Source organism: Melanotaenia boesemani, chromosome 18 (assembly GCF_017639745.1).
Source record: "Melanotaenia boesemani isolate fMelBoe1 chromosome 18, fMelBoe1.pri, whole genome shotgun sequence".
Lineage (NCBI taxonomy): Eukaryota > Metazoa > Chordata > Actinopteri > Atheriniformes > Melanotaeniidae > Melanotaenia > Melanotaenia boesemani.
In genome coordinates, this window is record NC_055699.1 from 26,157,789 (window position 1) to 26,180,401 (window position 22,613).

The 22,613-nt window shown below is 42.8% G+C and overlaps 3 protein-coding genes across 8 annotated transcripts in view; 2 read left to right on the forward strand and 1 right to left on the reverse strand.

Moving 5' to 3' along the window:
- ccny (cyclin Y) overlaps positions 1–2,439 on the forward strand; it is a 30,840-nt gene extending 28,401 nt beyond the window's left edge. For all 6 annotated transcript variants that reach the window (XM_041967710.1, XM_041967712.1, XM_041967711.1 and 3 more), the window contains one exon: positions 1,167–2,439. In XM_041967710.1, coding sequence (XP_041823644.1) covers positions 1,167–1,283 — 117 coding nt within the window. In that variant the 3' untranslated portion in view covers positions 1,284–2,439. The remainder of the gene's footprint in view (positions 1–1,166) is intronic.
- Positions 2,440–6,607: 4,168 nt separating this feature from the next.
- On the forward strand, positions 6,608–9,640 carry LOC121629292 (gap junction delta-4 protein). Its single transcript, XM_041968944.1, has 2 exons — positions 6,608–6,671; positions 8,451–9,640. The coding sequence occupies exons 1-2, from the start codon at positions 6,608–6,610 to the stop codon at positions 9,638–9,640; spliced, it is 1,254 nt and encodes a 417-aa protein (XP_041824878.1).
- Positions 9,641–19,540: 9,900 nt separating this feature from the next.
- On the reverse strand, positions 19,541–22,078 carry fzd8a (frizzled class receptor 8a). The gene has a single exon (XM_041969028.1). It carries the CDS (start codon positions 21,713–21,715, stop codon positions 19,973–19,975), a length of 1,743 nt encoding a protein of 580 aa, XP_041824962.1. The 5' UTR covers positions 21,716–22,078; the 3' UTR covers positions 19,541–19,972.
- Positions 22,079–22,613: the final 535 nt, after the last annotated feature.

Here is a 22,613-nt window from a genome sequence, read left to right on the forward strand (position 1 = left end):
GAGAGCAACAAATGATTATTTGATCGGAAACCATAAGAATCAACATTTCTCTGTGAGATTAAGTTACAAATATACAAGGACAGTAGTCCAAGCATGGCCTTGTAGTTAAAAGTGTACCAGTGTCTCAACCTCCTGGTGGACAAAGAAGGCCAACCCACTCGAGAAGACTCTGCCTCTCTGAAATGCTCCTTTTATACCCAGTCATGTTACTGACCTGTTGCCAATTAACCTGATTAGTTGTCAGATGCTCCTCCAGTTGTTTCTGATTTGTACCAGTTACTTTTCCAGCCTTTTGTTGCTCCTGTTTTAACTTTCTACAGACGTGTTGCTGCCATCAGATTCACTATCAGCTCATATCACACAGTAAAATGTCTCAGTTTCATCATCTGATAAGTTGTTTATCTTTTACTGGGAGTAAAATATAAGTTGATGAGATTCTGTTTTTATTTACATTTAACACAGCATCCAAGCTATTTTGGACTTTGGAGGCTTTCTTAGTAATTAGTATTTTGAAGATCCAGACACAGAAATGTCCTCAAAAGTCAGAATGTAGATTTTCTGCAGGGCGGGGTGGGATGCTGTTATCATCATCATCACTGCTGTAGCATCTGTTTCTTCCTCGATGTGTTGCACTCCTGCTGCTGTTAGGACTTGAAATGTTTTTGTCATTACCTGATTTTTTCCCCCCACCCAAAAAAAAACATTCTTGAACCAAATTTTGTTTTTCCTCAATAGATGTTTTAATGGATTTTTCATGGATGTAAAAAATCTTAATAATTCCAATAATGTCTGCAGTCCATCTAGTTTAAAAGTTTCAAGGATTAAACTGAGGGTTGGTCGTCTCTAAAAAGGTGCTGGTATTTACTTATTTATTAATTTATCAAAGCCTGTTGTTGCTCTACGGTAATCCTGTCGGTTGGATTTACAGTCAAGTCTCAGGTCTAAGATTAAAAAGAACTAATTCAGCTGGATCTCTTTTAAGTACTATGATGTGCAGGATTGCTGGATGCCATCCTCTTCCTGTGGGAACCAGAGGGAAACCGTCTTCAGCTGGACAGGATGCATTCGCCTCTCTTTAACACCTGTCCTCAGTGTGATGTGGAAAGTTTAGAAGCGTAAAACAGAACAGCACAATTCTAATATCTCATCTTTGCTTTGCCTTTCAGGCCATCTCACGGTTGTGTGATGATAAGTATAAGGACTTGAAGAAACTCGCCAAGAAGCGGTCGGTGAGCGCCGACAACCTGACGGTGGTGCGGTGGTGTCCTGCCATCATTTCCTAACACTGGCTGCCTGCAGAAGAACAGACATGTACTGGGTCAGACCCGGTAGGCAGCTGTGGGTCTATCTGGAGAACACTTTGCACTCGCTCTGGTTTTTGTACATAAAGAAGTCCCTCCGGCTGCCTGCACTGAACCAAACGGACCTGAGCTGAACCAAACAGAAGTTGGAATAAAGATCTGAACTGCAGAGGAAAGCAGCCAAATGGAGCTGCAGATATTTCAATGTGAAGTTGGGAAAAGCTTAAAGAACAAAATACAAGACATCCATAATCCATAAATCTCTTGAGGTTGAGGGAGGCCGTGTACATTCCTTTATTTCTAATCACTCTGCTGAAGCATGACGTGATCGTTTTGTCAGCCTGTCAGCAGTTTTCATCGCTCTGTTCCTCAGTTTGGTTGTGTTTTGTTGGTTTTTGTTTTTTTGCATTCCCATCCGAATGTACAAAAAGACACATGTACGTTCCAAAGTTAAGTTGAGACAAACATTCATACATTTCACTGGACTACATATCACCAACTCCTCCCCTTTTCTTAATAAATCCACTGATTTTTCATTGAAATTTCTGGCTACTTAACTGAAGTTATCCAGACAGCTGACAGAGATGGGATGGGAAAACTTGGAAACTTCCAGTTGCACAAGTCAGATAAAGCAATATTCATCCATCGCTTTGCTGCTGCGATGATGGAAGATACCTGGGAAAAGACTGACCTGAATACAGATACGAGCCATACTGTAGAGCTTATGTTGTACTTCAGTCACTGCCATTGTCCTGACCTGTGGTGCCTGTAAAAAGCTACATCAAACCCCTCTTCTCTTTCTAACGGAGCAAAACATAGAATTCTAGTGTTTTTTTTTTGTTTTTTTTTTCTTTACATTTCTATGGTTCTTCCAGTTCAAGATAAAATAGCACAAATGAAAATGTTGACCCTTAGAAGCCACTAATCGCATGATCCATCAGGGTTGTTTTTGTAGGTCTGAACGGGACCAAAACAAGTGAAAAAGCGTTGACTGAAACACTGCTTACAGAATGAGAGATTGTATTCATTGTTCTAAATTGTAAATGGTAAATTTACCTAAATTGTGGTTGTACAGTGTAAATACAACTCCAGTGTGGAAAATCTGTAGACTGCAGTCACTCTTTAAAAAACAAACAAATAAAAAAAGAAAATGAGAACCACGATGTTAGAATATTTATATAAGATCAGTTTTTATGATGATGGGGGCAGCAGTGAATATATCTGATTTTCTGCTCCTGTGACAAACTGAGTAAAGAGAAAGATGAGATATGAAGATTTAAATGAGAGACACCACTTAAGATTTGTTTTTCTTGTCAATATTCTTCTACTGTAGAAAATGGAAGTTTTGATGTGAATTCTTTATATAAAATATAAAAGATGCAAAACAATTCAGGCTTGTTTAATGACTTTTTAAAAACATTTCTGTAACCACACAGCCAAATTATTATTATTTTTTTATTTAAATTGATGATGATTGTTCCTTCCGGAGTCTGAAATAGACAAAAACAAATCGTAAAGGTAGTGACATAGGTCAAAAAATTATGGCTGTGCATTTATATTGCAGTTAGCATAGTTAGCATATTTGCTAGTTGTAATGCTGTCTATCAGCTGCATAAGCTAGCTGCACTTCTAGCTTGAAGGACTTGTCTTGCTAACAGGACAATCCACATACAAATCCACTTACCATTGTGTTAGGCTTTTGCTGTACAATAAATGTTAGTTAAAGCCATTTTCTTATGGCTAAAACTAATATTTGTTTGAAAAACTAATAGCAGTGATAGACACTATGCAGCTAGCATAGTTAGAATATTTGTTAACGCTACCAATGAGGGTAACTATACAGCTAGCAAAGATGCTAACTGCAGCTAGCATAGTTAGCATATTTGTTAGAGCTAGCACTGAGGCTAACTATAAGGTTAGCAAAGATGATAACTATGTAGCTAGCATAGTTATTATCTTTGATAATTAATAATTATGATAAGTGTGCGAGCTGCACCTCCAGCTCAATTAACCTTACTTGCTAGCAGGTCAATGCAATTACAAACCCAGTGTGTTGTAAAAAATTGAAAAAATAAAAATAAAAATTACAATTACATAATTTACAATAGACAACAATATCATTTACTTGTATTAATTAAAGCATTGACTTGTCTGAGAACTTTGAAATGTTAGTTTCAGAGATTAGCCACATTTCTTGATAGTAGTCAAATCTGTCACGGACGGTATTTTTCTTGAACAAAAATAGGTAATCGAAGCAGAGCGTAAACCAACTGGTTTGAGGTAAACCTTTTAACATAGCGGTTGTCTGCCTTATGATGACCGAACTCTTGTTCAATTGTTTAATGAATATGCCATGATATTTATAATTGTTTAATCTAAAAATTGTTTTAATTGCATTTCTTTTTAATAAATAAAAAGGTCAGAAATAGGTCCAACTTAAAATGTGACATTGTTTTACTGGGCTTTAGCTTGTTCTCTGCATTTCATTGACAGGTTTCATGGCTGATTTATATCAATTTGTTTGTCAAACTGCTATAGAACTGAGGACTGGGATGGAGAAGGAGAAGGAACAGAACTATACCAAAGTCATGGTGAATTGAAGGACCATTCTGTTCAGCATTTGACTTAAGTCCACTTGCACATGAGATATTCAGAAAGTTGTGCTTTTCTTGGAAAGAGTGTTTCGTGAGGGGTTTTCAGTGACTGGAAGATAAGTGTCTTTAGAGAAGTAATGTTACTGGAGTTTAAACTGTTTTCAAAGAATGTATATGCTATTTATTGTATGTGTGTGTGCATACAGTCCAGTGTGGTGTTATTAACACCCAGAAATGAGCAATGATGCCATGTAGTCGACTATGGACAGTCCGAAGGTGGGAAATGTTCTCCTCTGACAGAAAAGACTGGGCCTGTGGTGACCTGTTTGGTTCCTCGGTATGTCACGGCCTTGTGCACTGAACTCTACCTCTGCATAGAGCATTACTTGTTTTTTATTTTTCTTCCATTCTACTAAAATGTTTGCATTTGACGACTTCAGCTTTGATCATGATGATTATTGTGCTAACGTCAGCCAACTGCTGTAGCTGTGACCGTATTTTCATTGTTTTTATATGAACATTTCCAACTAGCCATACTGTGTTTGGTTTCCTTTCGGTGAGTCGATCATTTGTTCTTGTTCTCAGTTTGCCAAACAGTTTTTCTCTGTATGTTTTAACTATGATTTCCATGCTCTCATTTCTCTGCTGAGGCAATGTTTAGAAAGAAATGTGCAAGAATTAAAAATGAAAGCCTAGCAATAAACCCAGTGTCTTTATCTCTTCTTCACTTTTATTTAACCTAAAAGATTGTTTCACCATAGGTGGGAGAGGTAACTGCAAAACACCCAAAGACCTCCAGTCATCATCTGTGGTCCTATCCAGATTGCTTTCCTTCCACAATAATTCATTATGTTTCATATTGGTAAATTGGTGTGACTCAGGGTTTCTTCTCCCAGAAACAGCTGGTTTAGAATAAATGGTAATATAGCACTCTTATCAAATTATTTTTGTGCTGTCGAGGACCAGAGGGTGGGAACACATTACACTGGTTTTAAAATTGCTGCTTTGGCTCTCTGTGCTTTTCAGGATTGATTTTAAGGTTCTTTTAGTGGTTTATAAATGTCTTAATGCTCGTGGGCCTTTTTATTTACCAGACCTGCTTTTAAATTATGAAGCCTTGTGGGCCCTGAGGTCCTCCATTACTGGCTCTTAGTTGTTCCCAAGCTCAAAACCAAAACTTCTGGTTACCATTACCTTCACCTTGTTCCACCACTACAGGCCTGGACTGTGAACATGCCTGCCAGAGACTGTTGCTGTTTTTAAAAAGAGGCCTAAGACCTTTCTTTTTAGCTTAGCTTGTATCCTGCATCAGCCTCCCCGTTGTCCATAAATTTATGATAATGTACACCTTGTCGGGCATTGTCCCTTACATATATATATATATATATATATATATATATATATATATATATATATATATATATATATATATATATATATATATACGTCGGACGGTTCATCCCTCCACGTCATCCGTTAATTTATGATAAAGGCCACCTCGTTGGGCATTATACCGCTTATACCATTTTTTTTTTACCGGTAAAATAGTAAGTTTTTCACAAGGAACGGCTGAGTGGACTACTTCGTTGTGACGCATTGCCAAGGTAACCAGCTCTGACACAGAACCTGCAGCTCGGTCGGCTGCAGTTATGTTATGTGACACAAACATTTCAAAGGGCAGGTGCAGCTCTTACAGCTTGTGTGTGTCCAGAGGATGATGCGACATTTTGTTTCAATCAGTCAAAGTCCACAGATAGTTTCCTACATCATTAAATAAGCCTGCAGACTGCTCTGATCTGGCGTGTCTGCTGCCCGGTGTCTGAGTTTCTGTTGCCAACTACCGTTTTGTCAGCGCAATAATTTACAAAAATTTACACATTTTACATAGGAGGACTGTCTTAAGAATTAAGACTCCACTTTGTTTTATTGATCTAAACTGAACAAACCTGGCTTCCTGATCCATACAGACTTCTTCCACTCTTCAGGTCAATGATATACGTAGTTTCATTGTGTACTCATACTACAGGGCTCTGCAATCCTCTTACCCATAAACTGGCATCACCTGTGGGAAAAGACAGTTTACAACCTACTTAAATTTCATGAGGGAAAATCTAACATCTGCATACCTGCATGTTATTTTGAATGATCACTGAAAAATGCAGGAGAAAGTTCTTTAATGATTTTGAAGTGGCCGTCTTGAACCCGAGAAACATTGTCCTCAAAAAGCTGACACAAAACTTTTCAGAATGAGTCGGCTAGGAGGCTTGTTCCTCTCCTGGAAGGATCACCAGCAGCACTAAAATATCTCTGCAATGCAAGGACAGCGGCATGCTTTTGGAAGTGTGTTAAGAATAGACCTACAATGGAGCACGCTCCCGTCTTCTGTTGTCTGAACACAGACAGTTGTCTGCAGGGGACTGAGGAAGAGGTAAGACTGTTTGTTTGGTTAACCTAACACAGTTTTCAGACACTTAGTTAACTTGAAGTATTCAGTCTAGATTTTATCCAAAAGGACTGGTTGCACGTTTCGGCTATAGGAGCATGTCTACTTTGACTGGTGTCCACCTGAAGGTTGATTCTGGAAAACAAAGTGACCCCTCCAGCAGAAAGAGGAGAATTGGATAAATCGGGAGTGAGTTGTTGGCTGAAGGGTTTTACCCTGTAGCCAGCAACGACAGGACGGGATTTTGGAGGGCCTCCAGGACAGCAAACATGGTGGGATCAAGTACCTCAGCGGTCCTCTTTATCTCTGTCAATCACAGCATCACTCTGATGGGTGAGTTAATGTTACTGACTGAATAAGCATCTTATTTCAAACCCATATCCAACTAAGTTAAGAAAACTGTGTAAAATGTAAATAAAACCAGAATTCAATGATTTATAAATCTCATATTTTATTCCCGGTAGAAGATCAAGAACATATCAGATGATGAAACTGAGACATTTTACCATGTGATGGAAAATATGAGCTGAGAGTGATGATGATGATGATGATGATGATAACAATCCCCCCCCCCCCAGAAAATCTACATTCTGACTTTTGAGGACATTTCTGTGTCTGGATCTTCAAAATACTAATTACTAAGAAAGTCCCCAAAGTCCGAAATAGTTTGGATACTGTGTTAAGTGTAAATTAAAACAGAATCTCATCAACAGGTAAACAACATATCAGATGATGAAACTGAGACATTTCACCATGTAAAAGTATAAGCTGATAGTGAATCTGATGACAATAACACGTCTGGAAAAAGTAGTTCCAGGGTGATGTTCAGCATGGTGTAGCATCCCCTCTTCTTCTAACAACTGTCTAGAAACGTCTGGGAGGTGAGGAGACCAGTTGCTGGAGTTTTAGGAGAGGAATGTTGTCCCATTCTGGTCTGATGCAGGATTCTAGCTGCTCTACAGTCCTGGACTTTGGTTGCTGGATTTCTACTTCCATGATGCTCCAGATGTTTAGTATTGGTGAAAGGTCTGGACTGCAGGCAGGCCAGTTCAGCAGCCGGACTCTTCTCCTGTGAAGTCATGCTGTTGTGATGGATGCAGGATGTGGTTCAGCATTGTCTTGCTGAAACCTGCAAGGTCTTCCCTGAAAGAGACGTCTGGATGGGAGCAGATGTTGCTCTAAAACCTCCATGTACTTTTCAGCATTGATGGAGCTTCACAGATGTGGAAGCTGCCCACACCATAGACACTAATGCAGCCCCATCCCATCAGAGATGCAGCTTTTCACCTGTCCACTGATAACAAGCTGGATGCTCCCTCTCCTCTTTAGTCTGCAGGACACGCCGTCCATGCTTTCCAGAAACTAGTTCACATTTTCATCTAGGTTTCCACTTTGCCTCAGACCATTTTAAATGAGCTTTGGTCCAGAGAAGACGGCGCTGTTTCTGGATTCTGTTCACATCTGGCTTCTTCTTTGCATGACGGAGCTTTAACCTGCATTTGTGGATTTCAGGGTGAACTGTGTTCACAGACAGTGATTTCTGATGTGTCTGATGTGTCAGTGAGCCTTGTCCCATGCACACAGAGATTCCTCCTAATTCTCTGAATCTTCTGATGGAAATATTTCCTGAGTCCATGCAGTGGTTGTGATCACAGTTTTATTATGAGGAATATTTTTCTGAAATTGTTCTGAAATCTTTCCATCTAAGAGAGACTCTGCCTCTCTGAAATGCTCCTCCAGGTGTTTCTGATTTGAACCAGTTATTTTTCCAGACTTTTGTTTCTTCTGTTCCAACGTTTTCCAGACGTGTTGCTGCCATCAGATTCACTTTCAGCTCATATTTTCCATCACATGGTAAAATGTCTCAGTTTCATCTCTGACATGTTGTTCATCTTCTACTGGGAATAAAAAAATAGGTTGAGGTGATTTGGAAATAAATGTATTCCTTTTTTAATGAATATTTTACACAGTGTCCCAAGGTTAATGGAATTGGGTATGTAGACACATTTAATATATATCAATCGAATTAAACATATTGTCTCTTCTGAGCAGTTAAAATAATTTCAGGCCATTCATTTACCAAGTTGAATCTACTGTCAAATTTTTTTACAGGAAAAGTGTGGCTCATTGTGATGGTCTTCCTCCGTATCCTGATGCTCCTCTTCGCCGGTTTTCCTCTCTACCAGGATGAGCAGGAGAGATTTGTGTGCAACACCATTCAGCCTGGCTGTGCCAACATGTGCTACGATCTTTTTTCTCCAATTTCCCTCTTCCGTTTCTGGCTGGTGCAGCTCACCACCGTGTGTCTTCCCTACATCATTTTCGTCATCTACGTGGTCCATAAAGTGTCATATGCCCTCTCGGTGGAACACACTCAAACTTTCCAGCTGTTCAGAGTCCAACAGGAGTCGTTCAGGAAGCTACCTCCAGTGGCGGAGCAGCAGGGAGGAATGCTGTGCTTTACTGGAGCCTACATCCTCCATCTGCTTTTCAGGACCCTGTTGGAAGCTGGGTTTGGGGCAGCTCACTACTACTTGTTTGGTTTCTACATACCCAGAAGGTTTCTGTGTCAGCATGCTCCCTGCACCACTCAGGTGGACTGCTACATCTCCAGACCCACTGAGAAGACAGTGATGCTCAACTTTATGCTCGGCATGGCAGCATTATCCCTTTTCCTCAACGTTCTGGATTTTATCTGCGCCATCAAACGCACAGTAAGGCAGAAGAGCAACAGGAAGATGATGGTGGAAAAGATATTTGAGGATGAGCAATGTTTTCTGTCAGCTGGGGCCTCCAGAGGGACTGACCCGAACGTCTCTGTTCCTCAGCAAGATCTACAAACACAGTCTGGGAAACTGGGAAGTTTCAGGAAGAGGCACAGCAGCAAGGACTCTTGTGGTGGGGTCACACTTGATTTAAACCAGGAGCCACCCCTCCTGGAGCAAAGCTCTCACCCATGCTCTCCGGGGGCTCCAGGCTGCAACACCAATGGGAACAATGCTTACTTGATTTCCCAGGAGGACGCTCTGGAGAGGGATGGCAGCAAGGTGGCTCTCTGTGCCCAGGAGCTCGTAGGGACTCCAAGATCCATCCGAGTTAACAAACCCAGCAGGCTCAAACCTCCACCTCCACCAAGACGGGACCTCGGATTTCTCTCTGGAGGATCAGCTGCTCCAGTTGGGGATGTATCCTCAGCAGCAGGGGTCTGCAGCAGGAGGTTGGGCCAGTACATGCTGGTTGAGCTGAGCAGTCCAGAACAAACCAATGAAGATGGGCAGGAGAAAAGATCAGAGTGGGTGTGACTGCATGTGGTTTTGGCACCTATAAACAGATGAGGGAACAACTAAAGAGACAAAAAGTATTTTTTATTCCCACTACCTTGCTTTACAGAGTGGACTGTTAGCTTATAACTTTATTTTCTTGGATTTCTGTCCTTCCATCGAGCCAAATCATCTCTGAGGAGCACATGCTCACTGACTGAAAGTGATTCAACCCCCCCTGAAACAGGTTTATTTGTACAGCACATTTTGTGTACAAGACAACTCAAAGTGCTTTACATAAAACATTAATACAGGGATTAAAGTAAACTAAAAAAAGAATAAAAAAATTAAAATAGAAACAGGACAAGCTAAAATAGAGAGCAACAGACAAAAGAATACAGACAGAAACAGAAAATACATCATTATCGTCATCAATTTACATATGCAACAAAATATGTTCAGAAAGACAAAAAGAAATGAAAAACTCTCCGTCTTAATTAAAAGCCCTGGCAAATAATAGTTTTCAAGTCAGATTTCCCAAAACGCAGGTTTGGATCAGTTTATTTCTTCCAGATATCAGAAGCAGAAAAACTAAATGTTCAGTTAGAACTCTCAAGATGGAACGCAAATTGGATCCAGATGATCTTAAGAGGTCTCGATGGCTCATATGGCATCAGCAGATCAGATCTATATTTTAGACTAGTTGCAGTTGTCTTAGTGATCTTTAGCAAAACCTGTAAAAACTAAATAAAAACAAAACAAACTAACAAAATAATAATAATAATAATAATAATACTAGGGGGCCCAACATGGAACCTTGGGGAACTCCACATGGCATGTTTAAGATGTTTGTTTAGATTTGAGTCCAAAATTATGCCAAGATTTCTGGATTTATCCGTTGGTTTTAACATTGCTGACTGATCTTTGCTGGACACTGATCTTTGGACGGTCATCCATTGTTCCAAACACAATAATTTCAGATTTTTAAAAAAAAATTGAGTATAATTGTAGAATATCCACACAATAATTTGACCGTAGGATGAATTTAAGCTTTGTCTGGGATAAAAGTCCTCTGGTGAGACAGTAATATAGAAATGAGAGTCATCAGCATAATGATGATCAGTCGGTGGGCAAGACTTTATCAGGTTGTGATCTATTAATAAAGGAAAGGTTCCTCTCTCTAACATAACTGTGGTCACATTAGTGATACATGAGAAATGTGTCTTTATATCATTAATCTGGATCACTAAGTGGAAATATGTGCAACAAATTCAAAAAGGTCCATAGAAAGATAAGTTGGCTTTTTTGAAGTGCAGTAGCTTGATGTGGTAGTAGGGGGATCAGTTCTGGTTCACTGTCTGGTGGTGGTAGACTGGATCCTGATGTGGTAGTAGGGGGATCAGTTCTGGTTTACCGTCTGGTGGTGTTAGACTGGATCCTGGTGTGGAGCCAGTCTACCATGTTGGTAGCCTAACCTTCATGTTGGGAGCTGTGGGGCTGCTGATACTGGGTCAGCGCTCTGTCTTCGCCTGATCTGTGTCCTTGCTCTTCAGTAAAAAGTCAGAGATATCTCCCTTTCTCTTCATTCTTATATCTTCCTCTTCTAAATCAGACCGGTTACAGGATTTATAAATCAAAATGGTGTAGTCATACTGGTGATCCACGCGGGTCTGGAAAGATGTTCCTGCTCCAGGGCTTGTCATTCACCAGTGCCACCCTGGCCATCCCTCTGGCTCTGCCCATAGGGGTCCCAAAATGGAGCCTTGGGGAACTCCATGTCATCTTTGTTTCAGTGGCTCTATAGTTACCTACTGCTACAAAGTAGTTCCCGTCTTTCAAGTTGGATTCAAACCAGTTCAGAACCAGACTGCAGAGTTCCAACCAGTTTTTCTGTTGATTTAATAGAATGTTATGGTCAAAAGTCAAACTTCTGAGGTCACAACTGACAGGACACACAAGCCGTGAGCGCCCTTGAGCAAAAAACAACATCTAAAAGAATATAAAAAAACAGTGCAGCCCACCTGTTTCTTAGATGTTGATTTAGCCTCCACCCCACCAACTTTCTGTACAGAAACAAAAGCAGGCCTTGGCCTGTCTTAAATACCCAACCCCACCCCCTCCCCATGGACACTTTATATCATACCAGAGTGGATACCACTGCTCTGCCTTTATGTGTTTGGGTCAGTAGGTCAAAATGGACATGATCCGCCTCCAGGCCTGGTGTCAGAGGCTCAGGCCAAAATGAATGGCAGTAATCTGACTGTTACCAGCTCATGGACGGGAGTGAGAGTCCTCCTCAGTAGTGAAGGACACCGTGAAGGCCCCTAAAGCCAACACAGGATCACAAAGTAATTATGGTCCCCCTTTAGGGTCTCAGTATTTATGGATGCAGCTTGTCACTCTATTTCAGAGCCTCACAGAGCTCAGGAGTAATACAAACCTGAACACACTGCCCCACTGGAAATAGAGCCGAGTGCTGCAGGATATCTGAGCTCTTCTTTGCTGTGGCTTTGGTTTCACCTTGATCAAAGCAGAGATCAATGAAGGTACGACACAAACGTGCCACTGAGACACGACTGTCACAGAATAGTTATCTTTTCTGTCTGAAACTGATGGAACCTGCTCAGGCTGTGTTTGATTTTTAATCTCGGGAGTAATTTACACAAAAAGTGTGGAACTCCCACCGTAAATCAGAGCGTCTCTACATGTCGCTGTGTGGCTGAGGGGCTGGTCTCTATAAAATGATCCCTCTTCATCTTTGTCCTCCTGTGGTCTTTTTGAAGATGACAACAAAAAGCTCCCAGCAACATTTTGCACCTCTGCACATACAGGGATTATTCACAACTACAAATCTTTAAACGTGAAGAAATCCTTACATTATAATTCAAAGCTATAGTCTGGATTCCCCAAAAGTCGGAACACTGTGTAAAATATAAATAAAAACAGAATTCAACAATTTCCAAATCTCATCAACTAATATTTTACCCCCAGTAGAAGATAAACAACATGTCAGATGATGAAACTGAGACATTTTACCATGTGATGGAAAATATGAGCTGATAGTGAATCTGAAGGCAGCAACACATCTGGAAAAAGTTGGAACAGAAGCAACAAAAGTCTGGAAAAGTAATTGGTACAAATTAGAAACATCTGGAGGAGCATTTGACAACTAATCAAGATAATTGGCAACAGGTCAGTAACAAAATGAGCATTTCAGAGAGGCAGAGTCTCTCTGAAATGTCTCTCTGGTTCTAAAAATGAGAAAAGATCCACCATCTACAGTACATAATATCACCAGAAGATTCAGAGAACCAGGAGGAATCTCTGTGTGAATGGGACAAGGCTGGATGCTGGTGATCATCTGCATTAAAAGCAGACATGATTCTCTATTGGAAACCACTGCATGGACTCAGGAAGACTTCCAGAAATCACTGTCTGTGAACACAGTTCATCCCGAAATCCACAAATGCAGGTTAAAGCTCCATCATGCAAAGAAGAAGCCAGATGTGAACAGGATCCAGAAACAACGCCGTCTTCTCTGGACCAAAGCTCATTTAAAATGGTCTGAGACAAAGTGGAAACCTGGATGAAAATGTGAACTAGTTTCTGGAAAGCATGGACGGCGTGTCCTGCAGACTAAGGAGGAGAGGGAGCATCCAGCTTTTTATCAGTGGACAGGTGAAAAGCTGCATCTCTGATGGTATGGGGCTGCATTAGTGTCTATGGCGTGGGCAGCTTCCACATCTTGTTGTACATAAAAATATTAAATGACTGGAATTCTGTTCTCATTTAACAGTGAATATTATTTTTTCTATTCAAATAATTTTTTAAAATAATTTTATTAAATCAATTTATCTTCGACACATCAAATGATTTATGAAGTGTTTAAGTATATAGCCTTTCTTTGATTTGTTATGTTTAATTATTTAACTGTCTGACCAAAAATATATGAACTATTAAAGACTGTGGGACTTTAAAATCTTTAAACTGTAGTAATTATTCAGTGCTGTCTGTTGTGTTGCAGCTACTGTGTGAAATTCTGCTGCCCTCCAGTGACCAACACTGTTCACTGCTGCTGTACAGAACATGTAACACTGAAGCATCCTCCTTTACTTGATCTATTAAAATCAAATCATTTCCTTATGTTGACTTTCTATCATGTACTAACTGATTAAAGTGAATCATAATGTGGGTTTATATTGTGTCTCCTCGCCTCCTGGCTGGGGCTGTCCCCCCGCGGCGTGGGGTGGCGGGAGGATGGTGGTGGGGGGATGGTGTTTGTGTGTGTGTGTGTTGGGGGGGGGTGGGTGGTGTGTGGGTGGGAGAGGGGTGTGGGTGTGGGGGGATGGGTGGTGGAGGGAAGGTGTGTGGGAGGGTGGGGTGTGTGGAGGTGGATGCGTGGTGTGTGGGAGGGGGGGTGGTGTGGGTGTGGGAGGATGAATGGTGGAGGGATGATGTATGTGTGGGAGGATGGGGTATGTGTGGGAGAATGTATGGTGCAGGGATGGGGGAGTGTGTGGGAGGATGGATGGTGGAAGGATGGTGTGTGTGCGGGAGGATGGATGGTGTATGGGAGGGAGGATGGTGTGTGTGTGGGGGAGTGGTGTATGTTTGGGAGAGTGGGTGATGGAGGGGTGGTGTGTGTGTGTGGGAGGATGGGGTACGTGAAGGTGGATGTTTGGTGTAGGAGAGGGAGGACGGTGTATGTGTAGGAGAATGATGTATGTGTGGGAGGATGGGTAGTGGAAGGATGGTGTGTGTGTGTGTGTGTGGGAGGTGTGAAGGTGGATGAATGGTGTATGAGAGGGAGGATGGTGTATGTGTGGGAGGATGAGTGGTGGAGGGATGATGTGTGTGTGGGAGGATGGGGTAGGTGTGGGAGAGTGTATGGTGGAAGGATGGTGAGTGTGTGGGAGGAAGGATGGTGTGTGTGTGGAAGGATGGATGGTGGAAGGATGGTGTGTGTGTGTGGGAGGACAGAGTATGTGAGGGTTGAATGGTGTATGCGTGGGAGGATGAATGGAGGAGTGGAAGGAGAGTGTGTGTGTTTGTGTGTGTGTGTGTTGGTCTGGGGGGGGGCAGGACTGGTTCTCGGGGTGTGCGGCTGGGCGCTGGGGTGTGGGGCTGGCCTCTGGTGGTGGCCGTCTGGGCGGGCCGGGTCCCCCCGGGTGGCGTGCTGGCCCTCGGCCTGTGGGGGAGGGGGGTGTCCCTGCGCTCCTGGGCCCGGGCCCTCTGCCCCGTCTGTCCCGGGCGGCCGGTGCCCGGGGGGGTCGGGGACTGCTGGCCTCGGCCCGCCGGGGCCGGTGCCCTGTGTCCGCGGGGCGGCTCCTGCTGGGGTCTCCTGCTGCTGCCTTCCTGGGCCGGCGAGTGGTCGTCTCTGTGGACCGGTCGGGATCTGTAGCCTACGGGGGGGCTGGTGGCCTGGGTCTCGGGACCGCTGGCCTGACTCTGGCCTCTGTTCAAGTGAGGTGGCATCTGCATGATCACTCTGCATGGTCACTCCTTCCTGAACGTCTCCACACAGTCTTTGCGTCGCCGTGTGGCCGAGTTCTCCAACACATCCACACAGGTTTCTCTGCGCGTGTTCTTGAATACAGCAGTTTCACTTATATCTATTATCATATTTTTTTTTCTTTTTTTTATTATTTCTGTTCTTATTATTATTATTACTCTTACTCTTATTATTATTATTGTTACTATTATCAACTAGTTGTGTAATGACCTACTGGCTAGGATGATCTTAGCTATATATGTTGTAAGTAGTATGGATTACATGGTCTTCTGTATGATGTTTCAAGTCCCCACCCGCACTCCCCACACCCTTTCTGTCCCTCTCTCTCCCCTCCCTCTTCTCTCTACTTTCTTTTCTCTCTCTCTCTCTCTGTCCCCTCCGGTCGAATCCAGCATTAAGAGTCTGATTTAATAAAGTTTTTCATGTCATCAAGAGGGACTTTATACATGTAGTATAAATCCCTGCTTGATAGAGTTAAATTGCCCAGCACCAGACGGCAGCCAGACAATCATTCTGTTTGCAACGATGCTGGACAAGACAGGTTAAAAAAAAAATATATATATATATATATATATATATATAATTATATTATATTATAAGTTGCATTGTGGTGTGGTGGTTGGCCTTTCTGTATGGAGTTTGAATGTTCTCCCCGTGTATGCGTGGTTCTCTCCGGCTTTCTCCTACTGTCCAAAGACATGCATGTTAGCTTAATTGGTCACTCTAAATTCTCCCTAGGAGTGAGTAAATGGTTGTTTGTCTCTATCTGTGTCGGCCCTGCGATGGACTGGTGACCTGTCCAGGGTGTACCTGCCTCTACCTGGTAAAATGCTGGGACAAGCTCCAGCTTACGTGCGACCCATAATGGACTAAGTGATAGATAATTAATAATATAATATAGTAATATAGTAATATATTGTATATTAATATAATATATTGTAAGATATGCCACAAGGTGAGAAAGACATAAAAGAGAAACTCAACATGATTTTAATAAAAAAAATGCTGTTAAAGAAAAGAAATGGAGAATATAGAGTGTTTTATCTTAAGTTCATCTGCTAACAAGAGCTGTATTTCCATGTTCAGCTTACTGTTTAATTAATAGATAACTTGTCCTCTCTTTCCTTATATATTCCAGTTCTAACTAATAATTTGAAACAGACACTTTTTTAATTTAAAAATGAATAAAACTGAGAAAATGAATTTAAATCCAATTCTTAACCGTTAATTATAACTTAAAACTTAAAGCATTTTTAGGTTGGTGTTACTTGGTTTATTGGCTGTTTCTGATAGAATCTGCCTGGAAATGTTGGTTAATGTTTTTCTCTCTCGACTCTGTTACCATGTCAGACACTGTTTCTGGTGCAAGGTTGTTTAAATCTGTTTTATGAGGTAAAAATAAACTAAACTGTCAAAACTGTGTAAATTATGTTTCCTCAGGTTGAGCCAGTGAACGCCATCTAACTGAATATGTCTATGCTTGTTTATAAAGAAGTGTGTATATGTGCAGCACGTGTTTTAATAATGCGTTAGAAAGGATCAAAGCAGCATCTAATGGCTCTCTCAAGTGAAAAACTGGACGTTGCATTTAAATTTATTCATTTATTTATTTTTAAAAGTCCAGGCTGATGTATGTGACTGCTTCTTCTTATAAAAGTGGTTTTAAAAAGCAGAAAGTCTGTTTAGAGTTTCATCTGAAGAGAAAGACTGGACGTGGGGTTTTAGAAGCATCGCAGAGGATTTATCGCTCCTGATTGTTCTGCGCCATCTTCATCTATTATCTGACCCGTGGCGGTGCATCCATCACGGCCCCGCGGGCCTGGAGCTTCGCCCAGCACGCGCATACCAGCAGAGAATCTGGGAAAGCTTCACATGAAAGAAGGATGGAGAGAACAGTGTGTTCCACTCCTGCTGTGTTTGTGGAGGTGGAGTAGGGGGGGTTGAGCTGACGTCTTTCTTTAACTGTGTTTATTGTTTCAACGCTGCATGACTGATGCAAAATTCACCACCTGACAGAATAAAACGTCTGGAGGCGTCACACCGTCCTCCAGAACCAACCCAAACCAACTCTGTTGACTGTCACGACCCTGGCAAACCACAACCTCGCGGTCTGACAGAATCCGAACCCAAAGTCCCTATATGCTCCAACATCTGGTGTCTCAAATGGACAGATGGGAATAATGTGAGGGGGTCAACGTGGATCTAAACTGGTCACAGAAACCTGAGGTCACTGTTATACTTCATGCATATAGTAATAAACCCACGCAAACTCTAAGTTTTACTGCGTTCTAGAGGAGAAACTATTGGCCCTGCAGCCTTGAAACAATCATCCTATCCTGTAATGCAATAACAGATTACACAAAGTTTCCCCAGGTGCATCAGAGGGATCGATGTGGAACAACCCGACCAGCCCAGCGCCCCCCATCCTGCTCTCGCGGCCTTTCATCAAACATTAATATTTGATGGGAAGCAAGTCAAAGAGTTCCTCCTGGTTGAAGAGAGCAACGAGACAATTCAATCCTGAAGAGAGGATGATTTCTGCACCAGTTTAACTAACAGAAGGTAACATCCTGATAAAAATCAGCTTCATGTCAGTGGAACCCATGAAGATATCTGTGTGAAGCATCTCTTCATTCTACTCTACTTTTTGGTGAATCCTGCTGAGGAAACGAGCTGATAGCAGATAATTACAGCTGAGGGAAGACATGAACTGCTGGTTTGTGGATCCAGATGCTGCAGCGGAGTTTATTCAGCAGCAAAAGTCTCCTTCAGTTTCACGAAAAGAAAGTTTTTTTTTTTAAAAAAATAATCCTTTACTTTACTTTTAATTTTGCATTAAGGTTTTGTGGTAAACGTTTTTTTTTCCGTAATAATAAATAATAATTATAAAATTCATACAGTATCTAGTCTCGCTTGCTCTCGTTAGCTTGGAGGAGATAATTTTATCCCGAATTTTCAGATTTTTCTGAATTAATGGGATCGAAAAAAAACATTAAAAAGGTATAAAAAAAAAAAAAAAAAAAAAAAAGAAAAGAAAATCTTGTCTGTTTTCTGAATTGATTAGATAATTCCAAGAAGCCAGTTTTCTTTATGATGTAAACAAATAGTGATCAATATCTTCTAAAAACACAAATTTTTTTTCTCGGAAAAAAATCTCTCATATATATATATATATATATATACATAATTTAGAAAAGTAAATATAATTCACAAAAATCTGAATTAATTTATTTTATATGTATTTAATCTAAAACATGTCTTTGTGATTAGTGAAACAGATATCCTTCCATCTAACACTGACTTAAAGACTTTTGGATCTAAATGTCTGAATTTGTGTCTGAGGTGAAGTCAGGTGGAGCTGCGCTGCGCTGCTTTCACCACTAGATGGCGACAGACATCAGGACATCAACAGTAAACAGCAGTTTGAACTCTGGCTGAAATTGTTGCTGTAAACACCAGAAAAAAAGCAGAGAAACACTGAAAGAAACAACAAATGTTTCAGGTCAAGCAGCTCAACATTTCTGTGGTTTTAAAATAAAATTAAATCTATAAATGATTATTAATAACAGGATATGAGCAGTAAACTCTTAATTTGTGTGGAAGGTAATCCTAAAGAGTCTTATTTTGAGGAAGGAGGGGGAGGGACGGGGGGCATCAGCAGTCTAAATGTAAAGCAATAAATCAGGAACAAAGCAAAGCGCCTCCACTGACAGGCTCCGGGATACTTGTGTATCATCTTATCCCAGTGCATCGGGTTAATTGGGACCAAACCAGATACATTAGTAGCAGAAATGCCTCCATTAAGGGCCCCTAAGATGTGAGATCATGTGAACAGACCACCTGTGGGGCTTTCATTGCTACTTCAATATCATTCATGTCAAGTCCTCTGCACTCGCTGACACAGCTTGAGCCGAGGGAAGAAGATGTTTCAATTCAGACTCTGTAAGGAAAAAAAAAACCCAAGATGCAGGGGCTCTGGCAGGTTTCAGCTCTGACATCCCCCCTGACAGAGCAATGGGGGGGTTCCTAAACGCTCTGAATTGTAGGGCATCCATCAGAGAATTCGAATGGGGACATTTAGGGAGAACCTTGGCACATCAGACAGACACTCCTAATACACACTACCTTTATTCTTGGCTGTTAAAGAAAGAAAGATCAAAGTTTCTGTAGATGAAAAGGTCCATTCCCTGCATTTATACCCCCCTTTATCCCCCCTCACTATTCACCCTCTCCCTCTTTTACTAAATTAAGAAAAGCAGGCTTCGGCAAGCATGTGAAGAGGACTTTAACAATTATGGAGACGCTCCAACTCAACCCCTGCCTCTAATTACTGCTCTCTGATGGTTAAAAGGGATCTTTTCTAAAAAGCTGCCGCCGTCCCCACAAGAAACTGCAAACTGGGACAGAACAGTGAGAAAGTTGCACAAACCTTCAGATTTATCAGCTGTTTTATTGTCAAAATAAGTCATATTTGCTTTTCTCCACAAAAAAGACACATCTACACTTTGTACAAATTTACAATATCTTATAAACTTTTCTTTTATATACAAAATGAACAAGTTTTTTTTACATAAGTTCTATATAAATACATAAAAAATGAAGGACCCGTAAAAATCTTGGGCACTCTTAAGGCTTAATTTAAACCACTGCTGCTGTGATTGAAGGTTTTCTGGCACAAAGATGAAGATGAAGCTGGAAACGGAAGTCTTCAGCAGGTAATGCCCAGTTAGCTCAGTCTGTACCTCTGGTGTGTGTGCTTGTGTTGTGTGTGTGTACACATTACAATGCAAATTGCCTCGAGACGTGCTGTGATGGGTTATCTCCCAAACAATTAGCAGTCCTCATCAGCTTCCCTCCCCCTGTCAGACCTGGGACAGCGGCATCTGTTTGGGGCAGGACACCGAGCTGGCCGTGCCCGACCGCCACGTCAGCCCGGTGCTCACGTCGCTGTACATGGAGCCGCTCGTGCCTTTACTCCCCCAGCAGCACCTGGTGCAGAAAGTCCTCCAAGAATCCACGGTCTTCCCCGACCAGATCCACACCCCGGACGTGATGCCCACCAAAAGGCACATGAAGTACTTCAACATAAAAACCGCATAGTCTGGACTCCTGCGGTCCCGGTCCAGGACGCAGTTGGAGCAGTTGTGCGTGATCTCCCAGCTCTGCCGGTTGTGCTGCTCATAAAAGTAACAGGCCACTATGATGGTGGCCGGAACCGTGTAGAGAACCGTAAAAATCCCGATCCGGATCATCAGCTTCTCCAGTTTGTCCGTTTTGGTGCCACCTTGTTTGATGACGCTGCGGATTCGGAACAGAGACACGAACCCGGCCAGGAGAAACATGGTGCCGATGAATAAATAAATCACCAAGGGGGCGAGGACGAAACCCCGCAGATTGTCCAGGTTCTGGTTCCCCACGTAGCAGATGCCGGCCACGGAGTCCCCGTCCACGGAGCTGAGCGCCAGCACCGCGATGGACTTGATGCTGGGGATGAGCCAGGCAGCCAGGTGGAAGTACTGGGAGTAACTGGCGATGGCTTCGTTCCCCCACTTCATCCCGGCTGCGAGGAACCAGGTCAGGGACAGGATGACCCACCAGATGGAGCTGGCCATGCCGAAAAAGTAGATAAGGAGGAAAACCACGGTGCAGAGCGCCGGGCCGGTGGTCTCGTAGTGGATGTGCTCCAGGTCGAACTCTCGGTTGCACGCGACCTTCTCGTGTCCGGCGATCAGTCTGACGATATATCCGACTGAGACGAACATGTAGCAGGCGGACAGGAAGATGATGGGTCGCTCCGGGTACTTGAAGCGCTCCATGTCGATCAGAAACGTGGCGACGGTGGCGAAAGTTGACACGAAGCACAACACGGACCAGAGTCCGATCCAGAACGCCGTGAACGCGCGCTCATCGTGCGTAAAGTAGGGATTGTGGCACGGCATGGCGCAGTTGGTGATCTGTCCGGTCTTAACCCGGTTATAAAGCGGGTGTCGGTCCGTGTTTACCGGGACCATGGGCTCCAGACACTTACACCCCGGCTCACAGTGGGCGCCAGGCGGCTTGTATTTCCCAGAACCTGGTCTTCCAGGCTTGTTTTTAGGCGGATTGTAGCTTTTGCTGGGGAGGTTGGTGGGTTTAGAGAGCACCGGGGAGACGGTGGTGGAGTCCGTTCTGTTGTAGTCCATGCACAGCGTGTCCGGGTTGCCCTGGACCGGCAGCAGGTCGCACCTCATTCTGTCCGGCCAGGGGAAGCCGTACTGCCTCATGAGCGGCGCGCAGCCGGCTCGTGCCCTCTCGCACACGCTCCGGCACGGCGGTAAAGGTTTCTTGTAGTCCTCCAAGCAGATCGGGGTGTACATGCTGCAGAGGAAGAACTTCAGGTCCGGAGAACACTGGATCTCAACCAGAGGCCAGAACTGGTGCACCTCCAGTCCCGCCTCGTCCTGCGTGTCGTGGTTGAACTGGTTGGGCATGTAGGTGTAGTTGTAGCCGATCCCCTTGCAGAGGGGCACGGCTATCTCCTGGCAGGTGATCTCCTTGGCTGTGGTGCAGCTGGATCGGGGTAGGACAGCGACCGAGAGGAGCAGGTAAATCCCAAACAGGTCCATGATGTCCGGCGTGTCGCTGCTCTGACACAAACAGACAGAAACCCTCCGGCCAGGTTAGAGGCTGCGCTCCGAGCCCATCGCGCCTCTCTGGGGGTCTTCCACGGAGTTGCACGCGACGTGCAAGCCGTGTTTACTTTCAGCTGAGGAGGAAAGAGATCAGCCTCAGGGCAGCGAGCAGCAGTCAAGATGGCTGAGAGGAGAATTCAGCTTATTGTGGAGGTTGCTCAGTACCCCAGTGAGAAAAATAAAAAATAAAGCCCACGCGCGGCGGTCCGTTTGATCCACACAGTGAAAAACAGGGGGCTCTTTTCTTCCTTCAAAACACAGAAACGACAACATTCATCCGGTTCGTCCCTCTCAGGTCCTGGTTCTCATAGAAATCATCAGCTCCTCCACTGAACGGTGCTGATTTATACTAGAGCCTGACTGGGGACGTCCCCGGACCCAGTCCTCCAATCACTGAGCGACAGGGGCGGGGCTTCCTCTCCAGTCAATCAATCTTTATTTATAAAGCTCATCATCACACATGTTTTACCAGGTTCTGCTGCTCAAGGGTCCAGAATGGTGACGTATATGATGAAGATCAACCACAGTCATATTTATATTTATTATATATTTATAATATAATATAATTATAATATATAACATACAGCATACACTCAGAAGTTTGGAATATTCAACTTTATGGTGAAATTAACAGAAAATATAAAAAGTTGATGCTACACTGATATTATTACATAAATGTAGGACATTAAGGTAAAATCATGGGGTAGTTGATCCTTCATTTCAAACCATTTATTGTAACAAAACTACAGTGGTAATAAAACATCAAAATATCAATGTGTTTGGCATTGTCTTAGTCTGACGGCATCAAGTTAATACAAGTTGTCACTGAACC

Bases quoted from the DNA above. Each gene is read 5' to 3' on its own strand.
- LOC121629292 (XM_041968944.1), top strand. From the start codon at position 6,608: ATGGTGGGATCAAGTACCTCAGCGGTCCTCTTTATCTCTGTCAATCAC. The intron at 6,672-8,450 runs GTGAGTTAATGT...ATTTTTTTACAG, and splicing joins TCACAGCATCACTCTGATGG to GAAAAGTGTGGCTCATTGTG.
- fzd8a (XM_041969028.1), bottom strand. From the start codon at position 21,715: ATGGACCTGTTTGGGATTTACCTGCTCCTCTCGGTCGCTGTCCTACCC.